Source organism: Electrophorus electricus, chromosome 10 (assembly GCF_041902795.1).
Source record: "Electrophorus electricus isolate QZ-2024a chromosome 10, ASM4190279v1, whole genome shotgun sequence".
Taxonomy (NCBI): Eukaryota; Metazoa; Chordata; class Actinopteri; order Gymnotiformes; family Gymnotidae; genus Electrophorus; species Electrophorus electricus.
In genome coordinates, this window is record NC_137506.1 from 9,770 (window position 1) to 33,098 (window position 23,329).

At 42.8% G+C, this 23,329-nt stretch overlaps 2 protein-coding genes across 3 annotated transcripts; both read left to right on the top strand.

Moving 5' to 3' along the window:
* Nucleotides 1-326: 326 nt before the first annotated feature.
* kif11 (kinesin family member 11) lies at nt 327-9,088 on the top strand. Of its 2 annotated transcripts, none has more exons than XM_035533145.2 (23): nt 327-437; nt 739-887; nt 963-1,095; nt 1,235-1,332; nt 1,428-1,506; nt 1,579-1,764; nt 2,008-2,132; nt 2,355-2,445; nt 2,675-2,917; nt 3,182-3,277; nt 3,397-3,485; nt 3,681-3,768; nt 3,877-4,065; nt 4,583-4,790; nt 4,970-5,142; nt 5,583-5,708; nt 5,824-5,982; nt 6,175-6,314; nt 6,711-6,990; nt 7,312-7,534; nt 7,709-7,875; nt 8,451-8,558; nt 8,728-9,088. In XM_035533145.2, exons 2-23 carry the CDS (start codon nt 808-810, stop codon nt 8,836-8,838), a joined length of 3,192 nt encoding a protein of 1,063 aa, XP_035389038.2. In that variant the 5' UTR covers nt 327-437; nt 739-807; the 3' UTR covers nt 8,839-9,088. The 2 variants fall into 2 exon arrangements, with proteins under 2 accessions (XP_035389038.2, XP_035389039.2); XM_035533146.2 differs by having other exon boundaries at nt 351-505.
* Nucleotides 9,089-10,176: 1,088 nt separating this feature from the next.
* On the top strand, nt 10,177-19,507 carry LOC113590322 (cytidine monophosphate-N-acetylneuraminic acid hydroxylase-like). The gene is made up of 11 exons (XM_081721878.1): nt 10,177-10,202; nt 12,249-12,329; nt 12,414-12,480; nt 12,814-12,895; nt 13,700-13,837; nt 14,292-14,427; nt 15,421-15,564; nt 16,741-16,915; nt 17,830-17,946; nt 18,149-18,264; nt 18,811-19,507. The coding sequence occupies exons 1-11, from the start codon at nt 10,177-10,179 to the stop codon at nt 18,971-18,973; spliced, it is 1,245 nt and encodes a 414-aa protein (XP_081578004.1). The 3' UTR covers nt 18,974-19,507.
* The last annotated feature ends 3,822 nt before the right edge of the window (nt 19,508-23,329 follow it).

A 23,329-nucleotide genomic window follows, 5' to 3' on the forward strand; every position in this document is an offset into this window, starting at 1 on the left:
AGATTAATGTTTATATATATATATATATATATATATATATATATATATATATATATATATATATATATATATATAATGTGTGTGTGTGTGTGTGTGTGTGTGTGGTATTCACAATAACTACCTACGCCTAATTTGTGTCGAACTACGAAATCCATCTTTTAAAAAGCACACGGCACTGCAAACCAAACCAAATGTTAGATCCCGGGCTCCTCCCCTTTCCGACACTGTGGCCAATTAAATTGCAGGTCTTCAATTTCTTTCCACGGATTGGCTACGTCCTGCTCGCGCGCAACATTCAAATCCAGCTACGTGCGTTTCTGTTGGCCAGTTTGATTTTGGCGAGTGTGAAGTATTAGCACGAGCCGCTTTAGCTGCGCTATCTAGTTCCGTCAAGGAGTTGGCGAGATTTTGGCTCTCCCTTCGAAACATCGACGAGGGTAACTTGATCCGTCGGTGGCTTGTGTGTTTATTTTGCTGCGATTACTTAGATGTGTTTTCCAGCCAGGTAACTAATAGCGTATCTTAGCTGTCTAGTCAAGCCTTCTAACCAGAGCTAGCTAACGTTAACTGTAGATGCCAGTTAACCTAGCGTTACATAATTAACGTTCGGTGTTGGGTATAAGTTTCGCTTTCGAGTTTTATGTGCCACTTTATTTTATTTATTTGAGCTAGGGCGATTTTTGAAGTTATTTCTCTAGTTGTTAACCTACATTTGTGTGTAACTATTGATTGCTTTAGATTGTGCCAGACGGACATTTGTCAGAGAAGCCCGCTAACCTGAACTCGACTAGAAGGCGCTCTCTGACAATGTCTTCATCAAACGGCCTTTTACCGGCTGCAAAAAAGGAAGAGAAGGGGCGAAATATCCAAGTCGTTGTGCGATGCAGGTATTTATTTTTTTGTAAAAACATGCGCTAGTTGGTGGTTGGATGAACTGTTTAATCGTGTTAAATGTCCTGCAGACCTTTCAACACGGTGGAATGCAAGTCCGGCTCGCATGGCGTCGTCGAGTGTGACCAGCAGAGAAAAGAGGTGTCGGTACGCACCGGCGGAGTCAGTGACAAGACCTCTAAAAAAACCTACACCTTTGACATGGTGGGTGTTTAGACTGCGTTAGCTAACTAACTTGTGCCCCGTCTTATGATGTCATTGTTTCTTGTATATGTAGTATGATGTAGTCGCACGATACAAGCCTGTCACCCACACTTTTTCTCTTTTTAAAAAATTTTTCTAGGTGTTCGGTCAGTCTGCGAAACAAATAGAGGTGTACAGGAGTGTGGTATGCCCCATTTTAGATGAGGTTATTATGGGATATAACTGCACAATTTTTGCGTGAGTGGTTTTTGCGACATTGCTTCAAGTCAAAAACAATTATGTACTTTGCGTTTATTTGTATTCTAACAGCTGGTTTTCCCCTCCATGTAAAGCTACGGACAGACAGGGACAGGGAAGACGTTCACGATGGAGGGAGAGCGAACCCCCAATGAGGAATTTACCTGGGAGGAGGTAAAACATGATGGATTATTCTTCTGTGAAGAGTCTCTGGAATTTTACGCTGACCTCTTTTCTCCACACCAGGATCCCCTGGCCGGCATCATCCCTCGTACGCTCCACCAGATCTTCGAGAAGCTTACCAGTAATGGCACAGAGTTCTCGGTGAAGGTCTCCCTGCTGGAGATCTATAACGAAGAGCTGTTTGACCTCCTCAGCCCCACGCCTGATGTCACAGAGCGGCTGCAGCTGTTTGATGACCCCAGGAACAAGGTCTGTGTTCTATTAATTATTAAATTGGTACACTCTAAGGTGACTTGCATAAACAAGCGAATGTGTGACTGTATCCTAGTGATGAATCAATGACAGGGAATATAGATAATCTAAGTGGCTCAAGTATTTCTGATCACCTCTTACCCCTTAGGTATACATGGTTGGGTCATGCTGTCTTTGAGATGGCTTCTGAACTGTGACCAATTTAGACCAGAGGCTGAATGTGCAGTTCTGTTTTGTCAGAGAGGTGTAATCGTCAAGGGACTGGAAGACATCATGGTGCATAACAAGAACGATGTGTATCAGATCCTGGAGAGAGGTGCTGCTAAGAGGAAGACTGCCTCTACACTGATGAACGCCTACTCCAGGTAGGAAAGCAAGTCCTGTGGGCATCATTGCCATATCCAAAGTTGGCCATCGGAGGGGGTTTGTCGGGGGAAGTGTGGGCTGTGGGTGCATCTCCTCTACCTGGACCATACGGGTGAAGGGATTTGCATTATGATTGTCTAGTGAATAACTGGGCTTTTCCTAAACTAAGAAAAAAGAATGCGTAAGTGTGCTTGTGGTGGTTGAACTTCTCTCCTCTTCAGCCGATCCCACTCCGTGTTCTCGGTCACAATTCACATGAAGGAGGTCACACTGGACGGAGAGGAGCTGGTGAAGATCGGCAAACTCAACCTGGTGAGGATTTCCTGTGTTGGTGTCATCTGAGTGATCCTATGTTCCTGAAAAGCTCTACAGTATTTATCTAAACAACCAAATCCTGTTTACATTTGGTTTGAGACCTTTTCTAACGTTGCCCACTCATACCAAATGTGTAATAGTACAGCATGTTTTAGTCTGCAAGCACGCATGTCTTTTCTGACCCTTTACGCAGTCTGTCACTCCCCACTCCTCCCCGTCTGCACAGGTGGATCTGGCGGGCAGTGAGAACATCGGCCGCTCGGGGGCGGTGGACAAGCGTGCGCGCGAGGCTGGTAACATCAACCAGTCTCTGCTCACCCTAGGCCGGGTCATCACGGCGCTGGTGGAGCGGCGTCCTCACGTGCCCTACCGCGAGTCCAAGCTCACCCGCATTCTTCAGGACTCCCTGGGAGGGCGTACCAAAACTTCAATTATCGCCACCGTTTCCCCGGCCTCCATCAACCTGGAGGTGGGTTCTCTGATGCTCAGGGGAATGGATGCTGCAAATATTGAGTGCATACATTTCTCATATGCAGTGGTTTAGCCATAGATTTTCTGTCCAAAGTTTGCATTATTGTGTTGGAATATTTTACTGGTATGTTTAAGTCTGTAAATGTACACTGCTTAAAATGGCTCCAAGCTTGCTGTGTTGGATGAAGAGATTTATTACACACAGCTGGTCTCATACAGATGCTGAGACTGTGACTAATGTTTGGTTGTATACTAACTTCAGGAGACCCTCAGCACACTGGACTATGCTAACAGAGCAAAGAACATTATGAACAAGCCTGAGGTGAACCAGAAACTCACCAAGAGGACTCTGATCAAGGCAGGTTTCACCAGACCCCTGCATTCCCCTCTAGAATGTCCGTGACCACATTTCATCCAACCAGCACAGATCAGATCGATTTTGTTTTATAATGAGCGATCGTGTTTGGTTTTGTCCAGGAATACACAGAGGAGATTGAACGTCTGAAAAGAGACTTGGCTGCCACTCGTGATAAGCATGGCATATACATCACCCCTGAGAACTTTGAGTATGTGTAGATGTCTGGCCTTAAGAAGGTGTCAGTTTTCCTAAAAAACAAAAAAACTGCCCATTTAAAGAATTTAATGAAGTACTCTTAAATCCTGATCTTAAACTTTAAAAAAAAGAGAGCTGTTTTGTTGTGTTATTTAATGTCATCCTGATGTGTCCTACTTTTTAAGTGTGCATGCGTGCTTGTTTGTAGGAGCATGAACATCAAGCTGGTGAGTCAGGAGGAGCAGATTGCAGAGTACACGGAGCGGATCGCTGCTGTAGAGGACGAACTCAAGCGGGTGAGGGAGACACTCAGCACATTTGTTTGGCCTCCTCCTGCTTTGGTTTCTTACAACCAAATCTGTCATGCATGCTCATTAGAATAAGAAGTGTGTGCCTGTGTGTAGATGCTGGAGCTGTTCTCAGACAGTAAGCAGAGGCTAGACCAGTGTACTGGAGAGCTACAGGAGAAGGACCAACTATTGGAAGAGGCTCACAAGGACCTAAGTGAGACCAGGCAGAGGCTGAGCCAGGAGGCATTCATCACCGCTCAGCTACAGACCAGAGAGTGCAAACTGTACAGCATGGCCGACCAGGTCTGTGGCTGCCAAACGCGCAGGGACTGTTTAATTTCTAATGGAAAAAGCTATTTGAACAGCAGTGAAGTTCTTGTAAGAATAACCTGTACTCAGTGTAATGGTGCCCGATCTGCAGTTTAAGCCTTACTGCAAAAGCAATTTCAGAGCACCGCAGATCTGCTTTAGTTTTTTGCAAATATAAATAACAGCACAAGATGTAATCCTTGGTATTTGTTCTCGTTTTGAAACTAATGTTAAATTGCCATATTTCCTTTCGTTAACCTGATTAATTGATGGTCAAGAAATTGTTCACAATCATTTCAGCTATGTTAATGAGTTGAGCTGAACACTGATGTAATGGATGTCATGTCATGTAATGCATTATATTCTTATAAATCAAAGATCCACAGTGGTACTGAGCAGTGTCCACCTGACCTAGATTTCTGCTCTCACTTGCTGCCATTTCTCTTGGCATATGAACCATCTGTATTAAAGCCTCGTTCTGTCCTAACGGATGTCTGGTGTCCCGCTGCAGCTGCTGAGCACGGCGGAGGCCAGCGCGGCAGACGTGGGTGGCCTTCATGCCAAGCTGCAGCGGGTGCGAGTAGTGGAGGAGAACAACAGCGCAGCCCAGTGGAGCTTCGCCCGCCGCATGGAGCAGAGCTGCAGCAGCATGCAGACCGCACTGCAGGAGCAGAGCACCCGGCACGTTGCCATGTTGGACCAGTACCGCCACGGCACTGGTCAGTCGCACGCCTTCATAGTGGCTTTGAAGGGTGGGGGGTGGAGTGGAGCAGAAATGGCTACTGTGAATACATCCTGTTTTGAGGTGACCAGGGTGGGTTTTGTTGTGGTTTTAAAACACAGCTTTAGTTTTATGGTCCGTACAGTCCGTTTGTGTGACAGTCGGCTCTGTCTGTAGCGGAGCTGCTGGAGGGGACGGGCCGTGTGTGTGAGCAGGCCCTGGAGTCCGTGCTCAGCTCCTGCAGCGTTCTGCGGGAGGCAGTTGGGGAAGGGCTGGATGGCTGTAAGAGCAGCCTGCTGCAGCAGGAGGCCCTCACGCCGGAGAGCCGGGACGCCGTCCTCCAACTGCTGGTCAGTGCGGCCCGGTCAATCTACTACCGAAGCTAAATAACTTGTGCTGCAACTTGATATGATGGTACCCAAATCCTCTTCACCAGATGGTAATGATGGTTGTCGGGTAAAGGACTGAGACAAATGATTTTGATTATACCAGTGTGTTTTTTTTAAGATGGGGTTAACACAAGTTTGGTGCGCAGTTTGGCAGTCACATCTGCATCAAGGGTGGGGATCTAAATTACACATGGTGGCTTTAATTTAGAAAAGGTGTCAAAATACTGCTCAGATGTAAAATCTTTAAATTAAACCCTGGCCTACCATAATGGGAGTTTTGGCTGGCTTTCATAGATGGTGTCAGGCTGTTCCTGATGGGATCATGGTTTGGGTTGGCTTGTGGGTTGTTGCGTATGTGTGGAGGTGCAGGACTGTGTATTAAGTGCGTCGTTGCCCAACAGGACCAGCACAAGCTTCACCTGGAGGATGTTGTTCTGGTCCAGGCTCTGCCTGCCATCAGGGCCGTCACTAAACTGAACGACAACCTGAAACGGACGCTCCACAAATACAGCGCGCTGGCCGAAAAGGTGTGAGCACGTTTGCTGTGTTTAAACCGTCTAGGTGGGAACGGTGTGCTGTTTGTTTGTAAATGTGTGGTTACAGGGCTGCAGGGGAATATCTGTTTTCACTCACTGTCCTTAGTTGGAGGGGCTGAAGGTGGAGATGGCCACGTTTTTCACTGGCAATGTGGCAGCACTGGCAAGCATAAGGGAGACGGCTGTGCAGGGCTTCACTGCCCTCGAGGCCGAACACGACGCATTCAAAGAACAAATTGGACAGACCGGCCACAAACACCAGGCGGTGTGTGTCTTGTGCACTTTGAGGTGGTTTTGTTTTTAAACCACATCTGGCACACCTTCTTTTTTTCCCCTCTGGAAAAATTCAATTGTATAGCCATTAAGCCATTCGGCATGGCATGATGTGGGTGTGTTGCGCCATGCTTGTGTAATGCTGCTGTTCGCCACGATTTGAGTTATTGCCTTTGTGTTGTAGCGGGTTGCTCAGCTCCTCCAGTGTATGCAGGACCAGATGAAGCTCCTGGCTCTCGACACCCATACTGACTTGAAAGGCCTCAGAGAGGCCTCAGAAGCGCAGCGACCTGCAATGGAGAGTCTGAAACGCTCACTAGAGGGGTGAGGAGTCTTTGGGGAATTTGTCATTCACTAAAATATGCTTTTGTGATTCTTCTGTCCTGCCTTGCATCCTTTTGTAACTACCATTTAAAAATCAGATTTGATTTAGTTGAATTCCTGCCAGACTAACTGCCATGGGAGTGCCACCACCGCCTGCAGTCCATAAAATCTTTCTCCCAAGCCCCTCCATCTAAACATGCGCACATCAGAACTTGACCTATGTAGTGTGCGCATGGGGGGGGGGATGGAATCTGCCTCCTCAGAGAGATGATACAGCTGACCTGTGTTTTAGAATAGAGCCCAGCGCAGTCTTGGTTTTATTCTATGCTCTATGGACTGTAGAATTATAATGCTGTATTTGCATGGTGGGTGTTCTTTTTTTTCTCTCTCTCTCAGTAAATGTGAGACGTCTGAGACAGGGGTGTCGCTGGTCAGTGCTCACCTGTGCTCCGAAGTGGACAGCGTGGCTTCGGCGATGAACGCAGTGACACCGGAGTGCCACGTGGCGCTGGAGGAGGGTGCTCTTTCCTGCGACCTCCTGCACTCCTCTCTGGACTCGCTGGCCAACTCGGGCCTCCAGTGGTACCACACAGCCAGGGACTTGACTGAGAAGCACTCCCAGGAACAGCTTGACCTTGTCAGGGAGGTCAAGGCTGCTCAGCAAGACTTGCTGGAGGTAATGTACAAGGCAGCATGGTTTAGCTTCTGGTCCTTTTGGAGTTCTTCACAAACACAAGCAATGCCTTGCTCCTGAAGAAACGCTGTAGGTCGGGTTGAGTAGTAGTGATGGAATGCGTCTTGTCACCAACATTATTAGTGTTTGTGGTATCTGCTCAGTCTCAAAAGGTACACAGCTGTTGGACTTGTAGGTTTGGTGTCTTTGTACAAACAGAAACTTTTACTCGAGTTGCCCCATCTATAAATTGAAGACTTGTTTTAAACCACAGTAAGATCTCGAGAGTTTCATAATTGTGTGTGTGTGTGTGTGTGTGTGTAGCACATGGAGGAGCGCGCGCAGGCTGTAACGGAAGCCAGCCGAGCCCGTATCACTGCAGTGCAGCAGGATCTTTGTGGGGTCCTGAGGGGCATGGAATTGCAAACAGGTGAAGACCAGGTCACCCTGCAGCAGCACAGAGAGGAGCTGTCTGCCCTCGCCACTCGGACGCTGGATGCAGTCACCAGCTTCCTCAGCACTGAACTGCAGCAGGACCTGCCCACAGGTGAGGGGTGTGGCCATGTCTGCAGCAGTTGAGTGCTGCAGAAATTTCCCGCTTTATGGCAACCACTGCATGAAGCTACAATCCTAAATGGACATAGTGAACTGGGCTCTCAGTTATCCAGTTTAACTGCATCTCCATTTAAACCTTAAAGTGCAATAATGTTCGTGCATCCAGGCACCACGCCACAACGCAAGGAGTACATGTTCCCTCGTACACTGGACCCGCTGCGGAGCAGGGCCGAGCTGGAGGAGGAGTTTAGAACTCAGCAGGAGCAGCTAATGAGCATGCTCGGTCACTGTGAACCCCTCGTGGAGCAGGAACAGGAGAAAGTCGTCGACCAGGTACAGCACGTGCTGGTTATGTGGACAGCTTATAATGCACGTAAAATAAATGAATGCAAATTGAACACACTGAGCCAGGGAACTTGCAAAACAGGCCTAATATCACAATCTGGGGATGTCTCCCACCATGCAATGTGATGGTCATCTCCACATTCCCTAATCATCTGCTGTTCAGTTTCTGAAATAATTTCTGATGCAGGCTCAAAGATATATGGTTGGAAAATTCCACCCAGATAGGGACTTTTGTTGGGGTGAACATCTGTTAGATGGTTACTAATTTTGACTTGTTGATTCTGTGAGCCATCGTGGTCCCATGCAATAAACTAGCCAATCAGTGTGTAAAACTGGATCTGGGTATTTTTCACCCTGACTAAAGTCGGATACCTTCTACACAAGTCCCCATCTGAGGGGAGTTCCATGTTCTCCCCATGTCTGTGGGTGTCCTCCCACAGTCCAAAAACATGGTAGCTAGGTTGACTGGATTCTCTCAATTGTCCTGTGTGAATCACCAGCATGGATCTAGATCCTTGTCAAGGACGCCAAACTATTTTTCGCTTTTCTTCCTTTGTTTGTAGGACTCCTTGGAGGACGATGTCAGCGGCTCCAGCCAAAGTAACTCGGCGGAGCCGTCCATAGTGGACGAGAACCTGACGTGCGAGGAAGGAAGGGTTCCCTTCTTTAAGGTACCTTCGCTAGTGCAAGCACCCTCTTTAAATTTTATTTTAGTACTTCATTTCCATTTTTAGTAACCAGTGGGTGGTTATTCGAGTTTGGCCTTTTTTGCATTCGGGTAACGAACCAATTGAAATTACAACTAGAAAACCTGTTCATTCACTCATGATCTCCCTGCAGAAAAAGACCAAGAAGAACCAGCCCAATCCTTCCCTGAACCGCTCCAAGGTGTCAGACAGCCTTTTGACACCCTCTCGAGCCAGATTACCCCTCCGCACTCAGAACGAGTGACCGCTGCCTGGCCGCCTTTTTTACTGCATTATATTTTTATCTTGAATTTAAATTTATTTTTTCCCCCCTATGTCATCAGTTATTGTTTAGGCTTCATTTTACCAGTTTTGTTGTTCACTTGGTTGAGATGGGTGTTGAGTCATTTTTTACTTGTCATTTAAGAATATTGGTTTTTGTTTTCTTGCTTTGTCACCCTCTGTCTATTGTATGTTAATAAAGCCTCATTCTGAAACGGGCGATTCTGCCGCCATTCTGGTCTCATGCCTCATAACTGAATTTCCACGTTCTATATTTTTTCAAAAGGAAGTAGTTTTCTTGCATTTTGTGGTCTTCACTTTGATTTTCCTGGAGTGCTCCTGCAAACTGTCTGGTTCTTTCCTTCCGTTGGTCAGTTTTATTGGTTTGAAACGAACTAGCTACAAACAAACCGAAAGCAATTGGCCTGTGTTTAGTACTCACCGGGTTAGGGTTGCTGATTGGTTCGTGAGCTGATGCTGAGAAACATGCTGCCAAAACCTGTTTGCTTCTGGTAAAAGGAAATAATATTCAGGTACGTTTTCTTTGCTATTTAAGTTTACGTTCTGTCTGCTTTCCAAACTTAAAGCAAGATTCTAGCCCAGGGGTGAGGGACTTTAATTTTCTGGTTTTAGCTGTTCATCTCCTTTTGATAACATCCATTTCTGACTCAACAGCGCATCTAGTGTCTGATCAACCATTATGGAGTATTAATTTTCTACTGGTCAAACTGGAAAAGGCTGCCACTGTTGCACCCCTGAGTAAGACCCTTAACCCTCAATTACTCAAGTTGTACTCAGTCATAACTAAGTTACTTTAGATAAAAGCATAAGCTAAATGCTATAAATGTATATTTTCTCAGAATGTTATTCATATGGGACCACACTTAACCTTCATATTAATTATTAACATGATAAGGGAGAACTGATTTCACACAGATGCATGATCCTTAAAATTATATTTTGCGAGGTACTTTTCATATGTCATTTGAGTCCCATGTTAGAAAATGCCTGAATGCTGTTCGTTATGTCCGTCTAGTATCCAGCTGTGTAACAAAACTGTTACTGAAGCAAATCAGCAGCACTCAGTGATCATCTTGAGGGATTTCACCAACCCTTGACAGGTTTTGGCAAAGCATACAATGTAAAAAAAATTTATTTTGAAATGTAACAGGAGGAATGTTAACTAATGTTACGTTAAAGGTAAATGTACTCAAGTAAGAGTAAAAAGTGCACTTATAAAGCAACTTTTAAAAGTACAATTTGTTCAAAAAGATACTTAAATGTGGTATGTTACTATGCACCTGTTAAGATCTGATTAAAAATGGTACACAAATGTGAAACAGGCTGGTAAGTTTGGAGGTTAGATAAGATTGTATACACTTTCTCTATCTATATTTACAGTTTATGGTTGTTGTGTTAGCAACTGAGTTGGCAAGTGAATTAGAGTCCAGTAAATGCCAATAAATTCACAACATAGTTACTACACTTTTTTGCCTTCATAGGACTTTATCATGGCTAAATTAATTTAGGGACGTACATTCACAGAGCAGTTAAGTTAAATGCTCTTCTCCAGTGTTTCCTCACTGCAGTATTGCCAACCAAGGCTAAGATGCTAATTCACTGCAATGCTGCTCCCTGCACATTATCAACAATTATTAACACATTTCAAAAGCCTTTTCAGTAAAGTCTTTACTGCCACAGCTGCTATGAATCTCTTGATTAGGCACAACAACACACAACTAGAAGGCTTAGAACTACACACAGTGAGGCTGCATAATATGCAGACAGAAAAGTGGATCTTAAATGCACAGGGAGGGGTCAGTAGACTGAGAATAGGCACAATCAATAAGCAGGGGCGTTATATCTAGTTGGCAGCTGTCATTTTGATTTTAGACTAACAATGTCAATAGCACCAAACAAAAAGAGAAATGATCTACCATTAATTTATGGGAAAGCTTTAATATATTCTTATGGTAATAGATGCTGTTACCTTGCCAACCAATAGATAACTGTATTTTCTTTGCTTTCTTTGCTTTGAGTGGCAGGTCTTCCAGTGCTCCTGCTCCAAAGCTTTGGAATCTCTTCCTTGGGCCCTTTGGGGCAGCTCTGCACATTTTTCACTGCACATTTCTCTTCTTCTGAAGTATTTTTTGTGTCCTTGGGTTTGTGAAAGGCACTATAGAAACAAAATTGCCAGCAGTGTGGTAGTATTTATTTAAACGTATCCTTATTTACAGACACGGATGCAAATAAGTGTGAGAGAAGGTTTAGTTGATGTAAAACCTATCAGTACAAAACATAGTCCCCACTATATCAGATGGAAACACCCAAATTGTACAGAAACAAAGAAGCAAGAGGGGGTTTTTTTCTTTTATTGATGCTGCTTTTCAAGAGGGACTGTACAGACTCTGAAACATAAACAGTTTAAGCTTTTTTTTACAAATCTGATGTACACATACAATGAGCACAAGAAAAATATGTACAAGATGTAGTTCAGTCTAAAACATGCGCTTTAAACAGACTCTTTTCTACCTCTCTCACTCATTTAGTACCGTCTGAACTGAACTTCATGTAGCCCCCCTACCTCTTAACTACTGCCTTCCTTTTAGCAAAAAAGAAATTGTGAGAACTCGCATTTCAATCAAGGAAAAAAAACCAAAAAACCCCACAGCTCTAGGCACACACAGTCACAGAGTGCGTCTCCTAAAATTAGATATACAAAAACATTCAAATCATATACGTCTACGAAGTGTGGGTCCACCTCGATGTCCTCTGGTTGGGGAAAGAAACAGGAAAATAGCAATATAAAGGGATATCATGAATAAACTCTGGGCAGTAGTTTATTCGTTTGTCCTACATTGCAGGCCTGAAGCATTGCTTGCGTGCCTAGAGGCCAGAAAAAACGAAAATGGGCGCTTCACTCCTCATGGAGCAACACAAACAATTTGCTATAACTCACTCAATTCCGCTTGCAGAGGAGTGGAGAATCTTTTCTCAAAAACTGCAGTATTCAATTATAGTAGCCTATTATAGTAGGCCTTTGATGGTGTGCCAATTTGTATCCTGGACCACCTGAAAATAACACCTTGCACCCTGTTTACATCTCTACTTAAATCTCACTTGTGACCGGCTCACTTGTTACTGGATTTTAGTGCCAGGGATGAACGGGGGCCAAAACAAAAATAACCACATCTAGTCTATGTTGGAAAACATGAAGGTGATGGCTTCGTCTGTCTAATTAAATGTTTTACGTTAAAACCAAGCCATCACATGGACAGTAAGTAACTGCATCATGAGAGCTTTTGAAGGAAAACTTTGTTACGAAATCCAGATACTGGGGTCTTCTGCTGGTTTTGCTCGAACCTTTTTTACACACACTCGAATTTCTCACAGTTATCCATCCTTGAAGCTCCTTGCCCAGCAACGGCCAGACATACCCATATACGTGGGAGACACTTCACGGCCAGTGTTCTGGTAAGGCTTAATTCCCACCAGTCTATTCGGTAGAAGCTGACAGTCGAGTGAAGGCATCTAGATATGTTTGTGTTGGTGCCACAGGTATCTGGGTAGAAGTGGAGTGAACCTAACTAACATTTCTGTGGTCCCCTTCGGAGTCTGGTACAATGTAAGAATCCTCTTCTGTCCTCCATTGTGACTCACGCTACCGAAAATGTAAACAACGGTTTCAAACAATATCTTAATAGAGCATCAAAAACATAAATACCTTTCAGTCACCCGTGGCGGTGCGCTATCTTTGTGGCTAATCTGAAGCACTGTGATTGCAGTAATTTCTGTTTGTTCCTGATTTGATCTCACCTTGTCCTAAACCCGTCTAACGTACAGATATTCCAACCCTGTCAGTGGCAGCTTCAGGCTTGGTTTTTAGCAGGGTGACACCAGTGTTGATGTGCAAACATTTATTCCAAGTGTCTGTTCTGTCCCCTTATGTTTCCTTAAGGTTGACAAAAACCTGAGGTTTATGATTTTGATGGATGGAGTTCACCCAGAGATAGACACCTGCTTAATAGTTGATTATAAAGGTAATATTGTTGCTGTACTTTAGCCTATGCTACTCAACAGTTTTGTTGCTCAAAGACACGACAAAGTTCATTTAATACCTGAAATCATTAAAGGGGCAAATAATGTGTATACCTAGTTATAAAATATATTAACTGTGGATAATTAGTACCAAATAAATGTATTCAGTTTAGGTGTGTGTGTGTGTGTGTGTGTGTGTGTGTGTGTGTGTGTGTGTGTTTAACATAAAAAAAAATGCTAATTCTGCTTTTTTAAAGATGATTTTAGTTACTTTATGTAATAACTTTGAGTATGCAACATCCCTGGTGTTCATAACTCCCCATAATCTCTGATATTAGGTTTCACCACTGTGATATTCCTGGTCAAAGTTATTTTTTCTTGCTCTTCACAAGTTCCGGAAGATATGAACTTCCTTCCTGTAGTACGGACCAATGAAAGAAAACATCACAGTTTACTGGTTTCAGTGATTTGAGAAGTTCAAAAAACCAAAACACTGTTGTTCTACTGTAAAACTCAAAATATTACTTTGAGTTAGAGCTGTTTCTTATATATATAATCTCTTTGCTGTCCTTCAAACATCTCTCCACCACACTGCTGCTGAGAGTGACTCAGACAACAAAATGTATTGTTATATGTCTTTGTAGAAAAATATAGTGGCTAGTGGATCTATGTAATGTGTAGTGAGGAGAGGAGGAGACTAGCTACAGGGAAGCTGGAAGCAAAGCCGCATCACTCACGCTCATTGTACATAAACTCCATATCATGCATTTGTGAAATGAATCTGCTGAATGACTAAATGCCCCCAGGACACCTAATCCTGAACACAGTGGACTGCACACGTCCAAATAATGGCTGCCTTCCACATGGTGTGGATGTGATGATGAGCGACTTTGCTGGAGGAGCGTCAGGATTTCCCATGACCTTTCACAAAGGAAAATACACTGGTGAGTTATGAGACAAACACTGTGATGGCACGGCCCCTCTTCCCAAGTGTCTCCCCATGTGTTTGTGTGGGTGTGTGTATGTTCGTCCATGTGGCCACGCCCCACACATATCACACCTGTTTGTAATTGCTTGTCATTTACGTATGTATATAAACCCCTATGGCACTGTTGTCTGTGTTTGATGTTACGATAGCTTCATTGCTGCATCGTATTTGGTTTCTGTGTGAATAAATGTATGCGTTTGTTTAACATAACTCATCCCCGCATCCTGCTTAGCCTCCTTACGTTACAAATAGACTGGTGAGTTATGAGGCAAACCGTGGTAAGTGCTTAGTTGGTCATAGGGTTCAAGAAAAGGTCAAATATGACTGACTACAATATGTTACTTAAAGACAAGAATCTAGAAATATAATGACAGAAAAAATAAATAAAAATCCCCACACACTTCCTGCAGAGAGCTGGAAGCGCGACTTTATCAGCAGAGAGAGGAAGAAACTTCTCCACTATAAGGCCAACCTGGTGGCGACACTGCAGCCTAAAGTCTACTGCCCATTTGCGAGCTACTTTACCGAGGCTCACCCATCCGACAAGTAGTGTAACAGCTACATTTTTTATCGAATTTTTATTAAACTGCAAGCGTTAAATTGAAAATTCCTAAAAATACTTTTTTTCTGCTCAGCTTGTGTCCGTCAAACTGACTTTTAGCGAAAAAATATTTGCGTAGTAACGTAATTTTCTGCTAAATTTGTGTACGTTTCGGTTTGCCGACAAAAAAGTTGGGGTTGATCTCCCCAACTCTAATTTTATGTTTGTCACAAATTGTGTTCATTTGGCTTTCTTAACATTCTCGTAACAACTTATAAGGGTCACAAGATTAGATCAACGGTATAATAAATGTGCCATTTATTAGCATAATCTGCTTTCATAATTTATTTCATAAATCATAATTTCCTTTGGGATCAGTAAATTGTTATTAGGCTATTTATATCCAAATGAGACTGCGGTGAAAACTATTTATGGCTGAAAATTCACAAACTGATCATTCTATCAGGTCAGAATCAGAATTATTAACTACTGGGGGAGGATGCATAAATCAAAATGTGTTCTTTTTTTTAAACTATGCATTGTTTATATATAGTGCTCTTTCAGCACTTCCCATGTGTCGTGCAGGAGGTGCCTCGGCTCGGATGCACCGGCCTTTCTTTAGTCTAATGAGACCAAAAACCACTCATTCCCTCCCCGAGTACCCCCAGCAGGGGTGTGTGTGCGAGCTCATGAGAGGGAAAACTCGTCACATGGCATGAAGTTGATCTCTGACAAACGTTTCCAATTCATTTTTCGCAAAATCTCAGGTATTGACATACTTTACCGCTAAAGTTAGATGGAAAAAATACACTTCGTTCCATCATGCATATATATATATATATATATAAAAAAAATCATCGAGCATTTTTGACCACTAAAGCAATTTTCGCAGAAAATTACTTGCTTATAAACGTAACTAATATAACTGTGATTACCAGGCAGAGACTGTAAAGTACCCAGTACATTCTATATTCAACAGACCCCTCTATATCCAACAGGTACATAAAAAACATTAATACTAAGAACAACCCAGCAGACCTGAATGCGAAGATCAAGAAACTTTGTCCCCATATCACCACATGGACACGTTTGCCTGGATCTGTGCTTGACCTGGCCCTTGCTCTAACAAACCAAGACGACAGGTGTGTACGTGCGTGTGTATGTATACTGCAATTTACTATTGTGTACCATAAACAAAAGTGAAGTATTTTTGCTATTTCATTGGGATGCGTAACGTTTGGGAGGGAGAGCAAACACACTTGCAAAGTGATGACGCCTCAGACATGAGAAGGAACTGAATCACAAACTGGGGAAGCCATAATGAGAACAGAGACAGATAGGATAGAATAAATGAATAATAAGTTTAATAATAGAAACAGACTAACCAGGAAAAGAACACAGTACAGAACGAAGGAACAAACAGAAGAATAACAGGCTAACAGGGTGAGGGCAAGAACTAGGCAACAAAGGAAATAAACACTAAGGAAAGACAGAGAACAACGACGAGGCGTAAAACTAAGACAAGCAGGGAACACACTGAACTGGGCTACTTAAACTCGACAAACAATAAACAAGACTAACACAGGAAACAGATCTACAATAGCAAACACGAAAAAAGGAGAGGAACATAGACAGGAATGCAGAGAAAAAGTATAACAGATGAGAGAACACCTGATGAGGATCGAGAACAGGGAAAGCAGCGTAGACAGAGCTCCATGGGGATATACAATGACCAGCAAACACGGGACGAAGAAGCAAGGTTTCAACAGAAACACTAACGAAGGACCAACGAGGAACAGCTGGAGCTAAAGGGGAGGAGACAGGAAACCATAGAAACAGATGATGGTGGGAAAACACGGACGTGGATAGGTAGCCAGGGAAATGGGGGAGCTTGACAGGATGTAAATGTAACATTTATTAGATAATTGTGCTATCATGTTAACAGACACATAGCAGTTTGGCAGTTAATTGGCACACAGTTTATATAAACCAATAACTTTTCCATCCCAGCGTAGTATAACAAAGCTGTGGATGATGTTGCAAAGATGAAAGTATAAACAAAATTGCTATTTGGAGCACACCAAGCTTTACAATATCTAATTTTAGTCCTTTATTCAATAGCAACATTACCTTATCAGTGTCATTGTATGAATGATTGATTTTGTTTTTGTTGGTTTGTTTTTTAATATTGATGAAAATTAACTTAATATGGAACAATTATGCAAATTTTACACAATATTGTAATGTCAGATATGATACCAACTGAGAGAAATGAATTTTTCTGTATTTGTTTCCTCTAACCCTGCAAATACATCTAGAGACTGCATTACCCAGCCACCGAGTGGCACAAAGATCTTTAAGGACAGCTGGGACTTTGACTTGTATGTGGATGAACTAAACGCTGCCATCTCATCCAAAATCTTTGAACACAAAAGCTGGATCCAGTTTTATTACAACTGGGCAGGATTCAAGAACTACAACCTGGTCATTCGGGTAACTAAAATTTACAGCACTTTTTAAATGTGGAACTGCTCTGATGGCCCTGCTACCTCATTCTACTGAAGGAAAAACTAGTGTTCATCTTAGAGTGCTCCTGGTCAGTGATTCTATTCAATCTAGCAACCATTGTGCGACACTCCCTCTGTTTGCACAGAGACTCTTATTTTAAAATCTAGCCAAACCTGTCTCTTGTTTGCCCTTAATGTCACAGGGCAAAGGAAAATATATCCTGAGACCTAAAGGCCACTACCCTGAACAAACAGTTATACACAGTTTTACACAAAGGGGAGGTGGCCTACACGGTGTCCTCAACAGACACTATGACTCAGGGACTGGTTAAGAGCACAGACGCTAATGCTGTGTGTGTGTGTGTGTGTGTGTGTGTGTGTGTGTGTGTGTGATATCAACTTTACAGTGACATATTTCTTCTGTACTGTGTTTAGGAGCCATTTGTAGTATCTTATTTATTTATACCAGGCAATAAATATAACATGGGAAAAACTCTGGGAATTCTATGAGACAAAATTCAGTAACAGACTTTGACAGCTTCAGATTCAGCCAAATGTATATGTTGCCCAGGCATATCTAAACATTTTCCTCAGACTGGTTGCCATGTTCTTTTAACTCCTGCAGCAGGCTTAGGTATTGGTGCGTTGTTCACAGACTGGATGGATTGTCTTGAAGCCTCTGTCTTTGCAATCCTGGACCTAGTCAGTTGCAGTAGCTGCTGACTGGGCCTTAAAACGGGATAGACTGGTCACTATACATCATTTAATGAGAGCTACTGCAGAAGGTTCAAAGCTGAAGCAAGCTGGCCTCTTTGGGCCAAACTTCAAATAGGTTTTTTGTTTTTTTTCCTGTATAGTTTTCTCTATAAGATGTAAAATAAGTAAATACCTTCCCAACAGGTCACTGAGACAGATGACGATTTCCAGCCGTGGGATGATGGCTATGACTACCTGGTCGACTTTCTGCACCTTTCCTTCCCATCTGTAAGGCCACAGAGAGAGCACTTCTATGTGGAGGTAACCATGGAAACATCAGAGCCTTACACTTTTGCAACATATCTTAACCATGGAAACTATGAATAATATGGCTAACACTGGGTATGTATACATTAAGTGGTTGGAGCATGTGATAAATTATATTTTTACTATACACTGTCTAATCTGTTACTCATCTTATTTTTATATAATTGTGTGTGTGCGCACATGCGCATGTATTTAGATTCAAAACAGAATTGGGGTGATGAGGCACGTGGTTGTGAATGGCTTGCTGTGGGACGACCTGTATATCGGCTTTAATAACAGGATCAGCCGTGAGCCAGACATCTACCATCACAAGTAAGGCATTTGGGCACACACAAACACACTCATACACAACCCAGCTCTCTTCATCAATCAACCAACTGCACCCAAACCAAGTTCAGTGATTTACTGTCTAGGCAGGCACACCTCGCCGGGCGAACCAAGTCTGTTCCTTATCTGAGTTTGCAGTGTCAGTTGTCAGAATCTGCCAACACTGTCAGAGAGGGAGAAAGACAAAGAAAAGACACTTAAAAATAAAGTTTTTCAATTTAAATTTGGGATGCAAAATTGTACTGTTTGCATATTATGTGATCTGATTGTGGATATCATGGATTGGATCAAATTCTCTGTGCCGTCCTGCAAAGGAGAATGTGATTGCTTCTGTTCGTCTGCAGTAGCAGTTTCCAAACACACCTCACTGGCTGAAAACATCAGATTTGAGTCCTTAGTATGGAAACATGAATTCATACCCACTGAAATTCTGTACACACACCACCTCCTACCCATGTTTGCAACTATTCAGCTCTCCAGCCATAGATTATGCTGTAATATTAAATCATGTGATGTGCTTTTGATCACCAGGTTCTGGAAACATTTCCAGTCTGAGTTGCCCCTGTCAGCACCTGACTGGGACTCCTTCCTGAAAAGTTGGGAAAAACCCAACCCTACCTCTACCTCTACCCCTACCCCTACCCCAACCCTACCCCAACCCTTGCCCCTACCCCTAACCAAACCCCAACCCTAATCCTAACCCTAATCCTAACCCCAACCCCAACTCTAACCCGAACCCCTAACCCAACCCCAACCGTAATCCCAACCCTAACCCTAATCCTAACCCCAACCCCAACCCTAACCCTAACCCCAACCCCAAAACAAAAAATGTCTGAAAAACAAAAATCATTCTGGAGCTGTTCTTTTTCAAGTCCCTCTTTTTCAGTGATGGACTGAGCACTACATCCGCCATTCTCTGGGTTTCCAGTTCTTTAATTTGGGGTCTATTTATAGGTACGATATATCACTAATTGTTTGAGTCACTTTTACAGCATTTAACTGACACTTTTATCCAAAGCAACTTATAATTATGACTGAGTACAACCTGAGTAATTGAGGGTTAAGGGTCTTGCTCAGGGGCCCACCAGTGGCAACTTGGTAGTGATGGGGCTTGAACCAGCATTCTTCCAATTACAAGTCAAGTACCTTAACCACTGAGCTACCACTAATTGATTCACTAAAGGATTGTGTGTGCATGTCTTTGTGTAATAAATATCTTTATTCTCCATGTGTGCATTAATAATCATTTGTCTGTGGTCATTGCTGTGATCTGTGGTATAGCTTTTTATTTTTATTTTTTTTGCAACAGCTTTAGACATGACTCAGGCAATTAAATAATAATAATAATAATAATAATAATAATAATAATAATTTTCTAATGTTTAAAGATTCTACTGCACCAGTTTTCATAAATCTATATTGAAGTCCTTGTATTTGTAATGATGTTTACATGTCCATTTAATTCAGAGAAAGTATGGTCATGTATTTTTCTGAATTTTCCCATAATGCCAACACAGTTCTACTACCACTCAAGTGGGAGACTTTGCCCATCACCAGTGCAAGTTTGGACAGATAATACTGTATCATTTTCTCAAAAATCCATATAAAATGTTAATGTGTTTAATGGGCTTGGGGACAGTACAGTTGTCTATTTCTAAGACATTGCCCATAAAGTCAAAACTATTTCACTACCACATAAGAGTAGGAGTCCTTGCCTATCAGCCGAGTAAGTTTGCACACATTTCACTTTACCATTTTTTCATAAACCCATATTAAAACAGTACTACCTTTAGGTGAATATAAACCAATTTTGTAAAGATTGAATATGGACATCTAATTCTCAGAAATATCCCATAAAGTCAAAACTATTTCACTACCACATAAGACTAGGAGCCCTTGGCTAGTAGCAGAGTAAGTTAGGCAAGGGCCACCACTCAACTGGCAGTGTCATTCTTCAGTTCCCCATACCCTGCACTAGTTAGCTGTCAACATTTCACTATTAGCTGGCAGACCAGCTCTGTAATAAACTTCTGAGAAATATTATATAGAAAAACCATTTTTGCACAATGCTCATTAAACTGTTTAAATATATTACTAGTTGTGTTTAATGTAATGATTCAAGTAAACTAGTTCAACTAAACTGTATTTTGTACTTTTAAATGTAGTAAAAGTGGGTGTCTTCATCAAAGCTCAAAAAATACGAAGGTCTCTGTTTCTCTTTGCTTAGGGAGCGTTAGTTTGCTGTGAGCAGCGAAATACCGTAAAATCGGATTTAAAGCGCTGATAACCTGACTGCGGTATCGATCTCCGGGAACGCACCTGTTGATCAGCAGTATTGCTATCAGTTCTGTAATGACCGCTTTGTAATAGAGATGATTACAAGTACGAGAGACGTATTGATCAAATGTGTTTATGTATGTTAAGTGTGTTAAGGCTGTTTCTAATTGGCTGTTGGAAATAGCCTACCACATACTTTATACGGTATACTGCCCCCCAGTACAAACCTTACTGCCTTCTGGTTCCAGTACATGCAGTAGCGTATCCAGTATGCGATGACACCTATTGACTACTGGCTACAGTCACATCTTAATAATGCTGGTTGTGCTGGGATATATACGTATGAACAATCAATCATCATACAACAAACAAAGAAATAAAAGGTTTCAGATGGTGCATGACAGCAAATTAACAGTAGGTTTATATAAGTTTCAAGTTTCAAATTTCAAGTTTGGTTGATTTGTCACATACATAGTCATACACAATATAACTCGCAGTGAAATGGTTGAGAGTGCTCTGTCCAAACTGAGGAAAAAGAAAACAGGGGTGCATAGAGAAATATATATTCTATATATGTACAAAAATATATTAACCATGTATGTACAATATATGTATATTATGATTGTATACACAATGTACAATGTATATGGTTGTGTATATATATGTAAACAATGTACAGAATGTACAGATCCATTTTGTGGAATAACATATTTACAGTTTTTATGTTTTATGTTACTTGGTAATTGTATGTATATATATATATATATATATATATATATATATATATATATATATATATATATATATATATATATATATATATATATATATATATATATATACACACAGCTATGTTACATGGTGGTGGTGGTCCCCACAGTTTATCAGTTTCCCTGATTCAGGGCCCGAATGGCCTGTGGGAAGAAGCTCCTCTTCAGTCTCTCTGTCTTGGTCTTCAGGGAGCGAAAGCACATCCCTGACCTCAACAGAGAGAAGAGCCTATTGTTGGGATGGGTGGGGTCCTTCACAATCCTCCTGGCCTTGGTCTGGCACCGCTTGTAGTAGATGGTCTGCAGGTCAGGAAGTTCCATGTGAGTGATGCGCTCTGCTGAACGCACTACCCTTTGGAGTGCTTGTCTGTCCTGCTTGGTGCTATTCCCAAACCAGACTGTGATGTTCCCCGTGAGGATGCTCTTGATAGTGCAGGTGTAGAAGTTCCGCAGTACCTTGGAGGGCAGTCTGAAGTCTCTTAGGCATCTGAGGTGGTAAAGACGCTGACGAGCCTTCTTTGCCAGGGAGTTGGTATAGCGGGACCAGGACAGGTCCTGCGAGATGTGAACACCAAGGTACCTGAAACTATCTACTCTCTCCACCGTGGTTTCACTGATCCTCACAGGTTGGTAGTGCCGCTCCTGCTTCTTGCTGTAATCCACGATCAGCTCCTTTGTCTTACTGACGTTTAGGAGGAGATTATTTTCCTGGCACCAGTTTTCCAGGTGTTTAATCTCCTCCAGGTTGGGCCCCCTCGTCATTTTCTGAGATCAGGCCCATGACAACGGTGTCGTCAGCAAACTTGACAATGATGGTGGAGCTGGAAGTGGCTGTGCAGTCGTAGGTGTACAGTGAGTAGAGCAGGGGGCTTAGGACACAACCCTGAGGAGCTCCAGTGCTGAGTGTGAGGGTGGATGAGGCACAGTTGCCCACCCGTACTGATTGTGGTCTGTCTGTTAGGAAGTTGGAGATCCAGTTGCACAGGGATGTGTGCAGTCCTAGATACTCCAACTTAGTAGTGAGTAGGGAGGGGATGATGGTGTTAAATACTGAACTGTAGTCGACAAACAGCATTTTAACATAATTTCCCCTCCCTTCGTCCAGGTGAGTGAGTGTGGTGTGGAGCAGATTTGCAATTGCGTCGTCAGTGGAGCGGTTGTGGCGGTATGCAAACTGCAGTGGGTCCATGGAGGCTGGCAGTGAAGATGTGATGAAGTCTCTGAATAGCTTTTCAAAGCACTTCATCACGACCGATGTGAGGGCAACAGGGCGGTAGTCATTGAGGTCGGAGGGTCGAGGTTTCTCCGGGACGGGGACGATGGTGGATCGCTTGAAGCTAGACGGGACGATACCAAGCGTCAGGGAGAGATTGAAGATGTCGGTGAATACCGGGGCTAGCTGGTCTGCGCAGGCTTTGAGGACCCTCCCGCAGATACCGTCTGGTCCCATCGCCTTCCTGGTATTCACCCTTTTAAACACTCTCCTCACGTCACTCTCCGTGATGATGAGAGGGCGCTGGTCTATGGTGGGCCCTGCGCATGCGCCATTGGCTGCGCTGATAGTACCATTAGCACTAGCGCTGCTAGCATTAGTGCTGTTAGCACTAGCGCCGTTAGCATATTCCCTTTTCCTGTTGTGTGTATTAACATCTGTGAAGCTATTTCAGTTGCTTCAGAGACCTTTAGGAAGACAATCTGTTGTCAAAAGGCTGCTGTGTTTATTGGGATAAATAACCACATTGGTGTTGTAGGTTTGGGTGTACTTTGCTGTGTTGAATTTATTGTGTAAGAAAGTATTGCTAATATTTTTGTGTACGGTTTTATGAAGAGCATGTAACTTGTCTTTTTTTAAATTTCAGATCCTACTTGTGTCACTGTTGTATATAATGTTAGATTTATATTATTCACCCTTTTTGAATTGGTATGCTGGTGATCTGTGTATTTGTACAAACCACTGCACTAATTGGTATCTGATCTCCTGCTACACAGACCATTGTTACAGG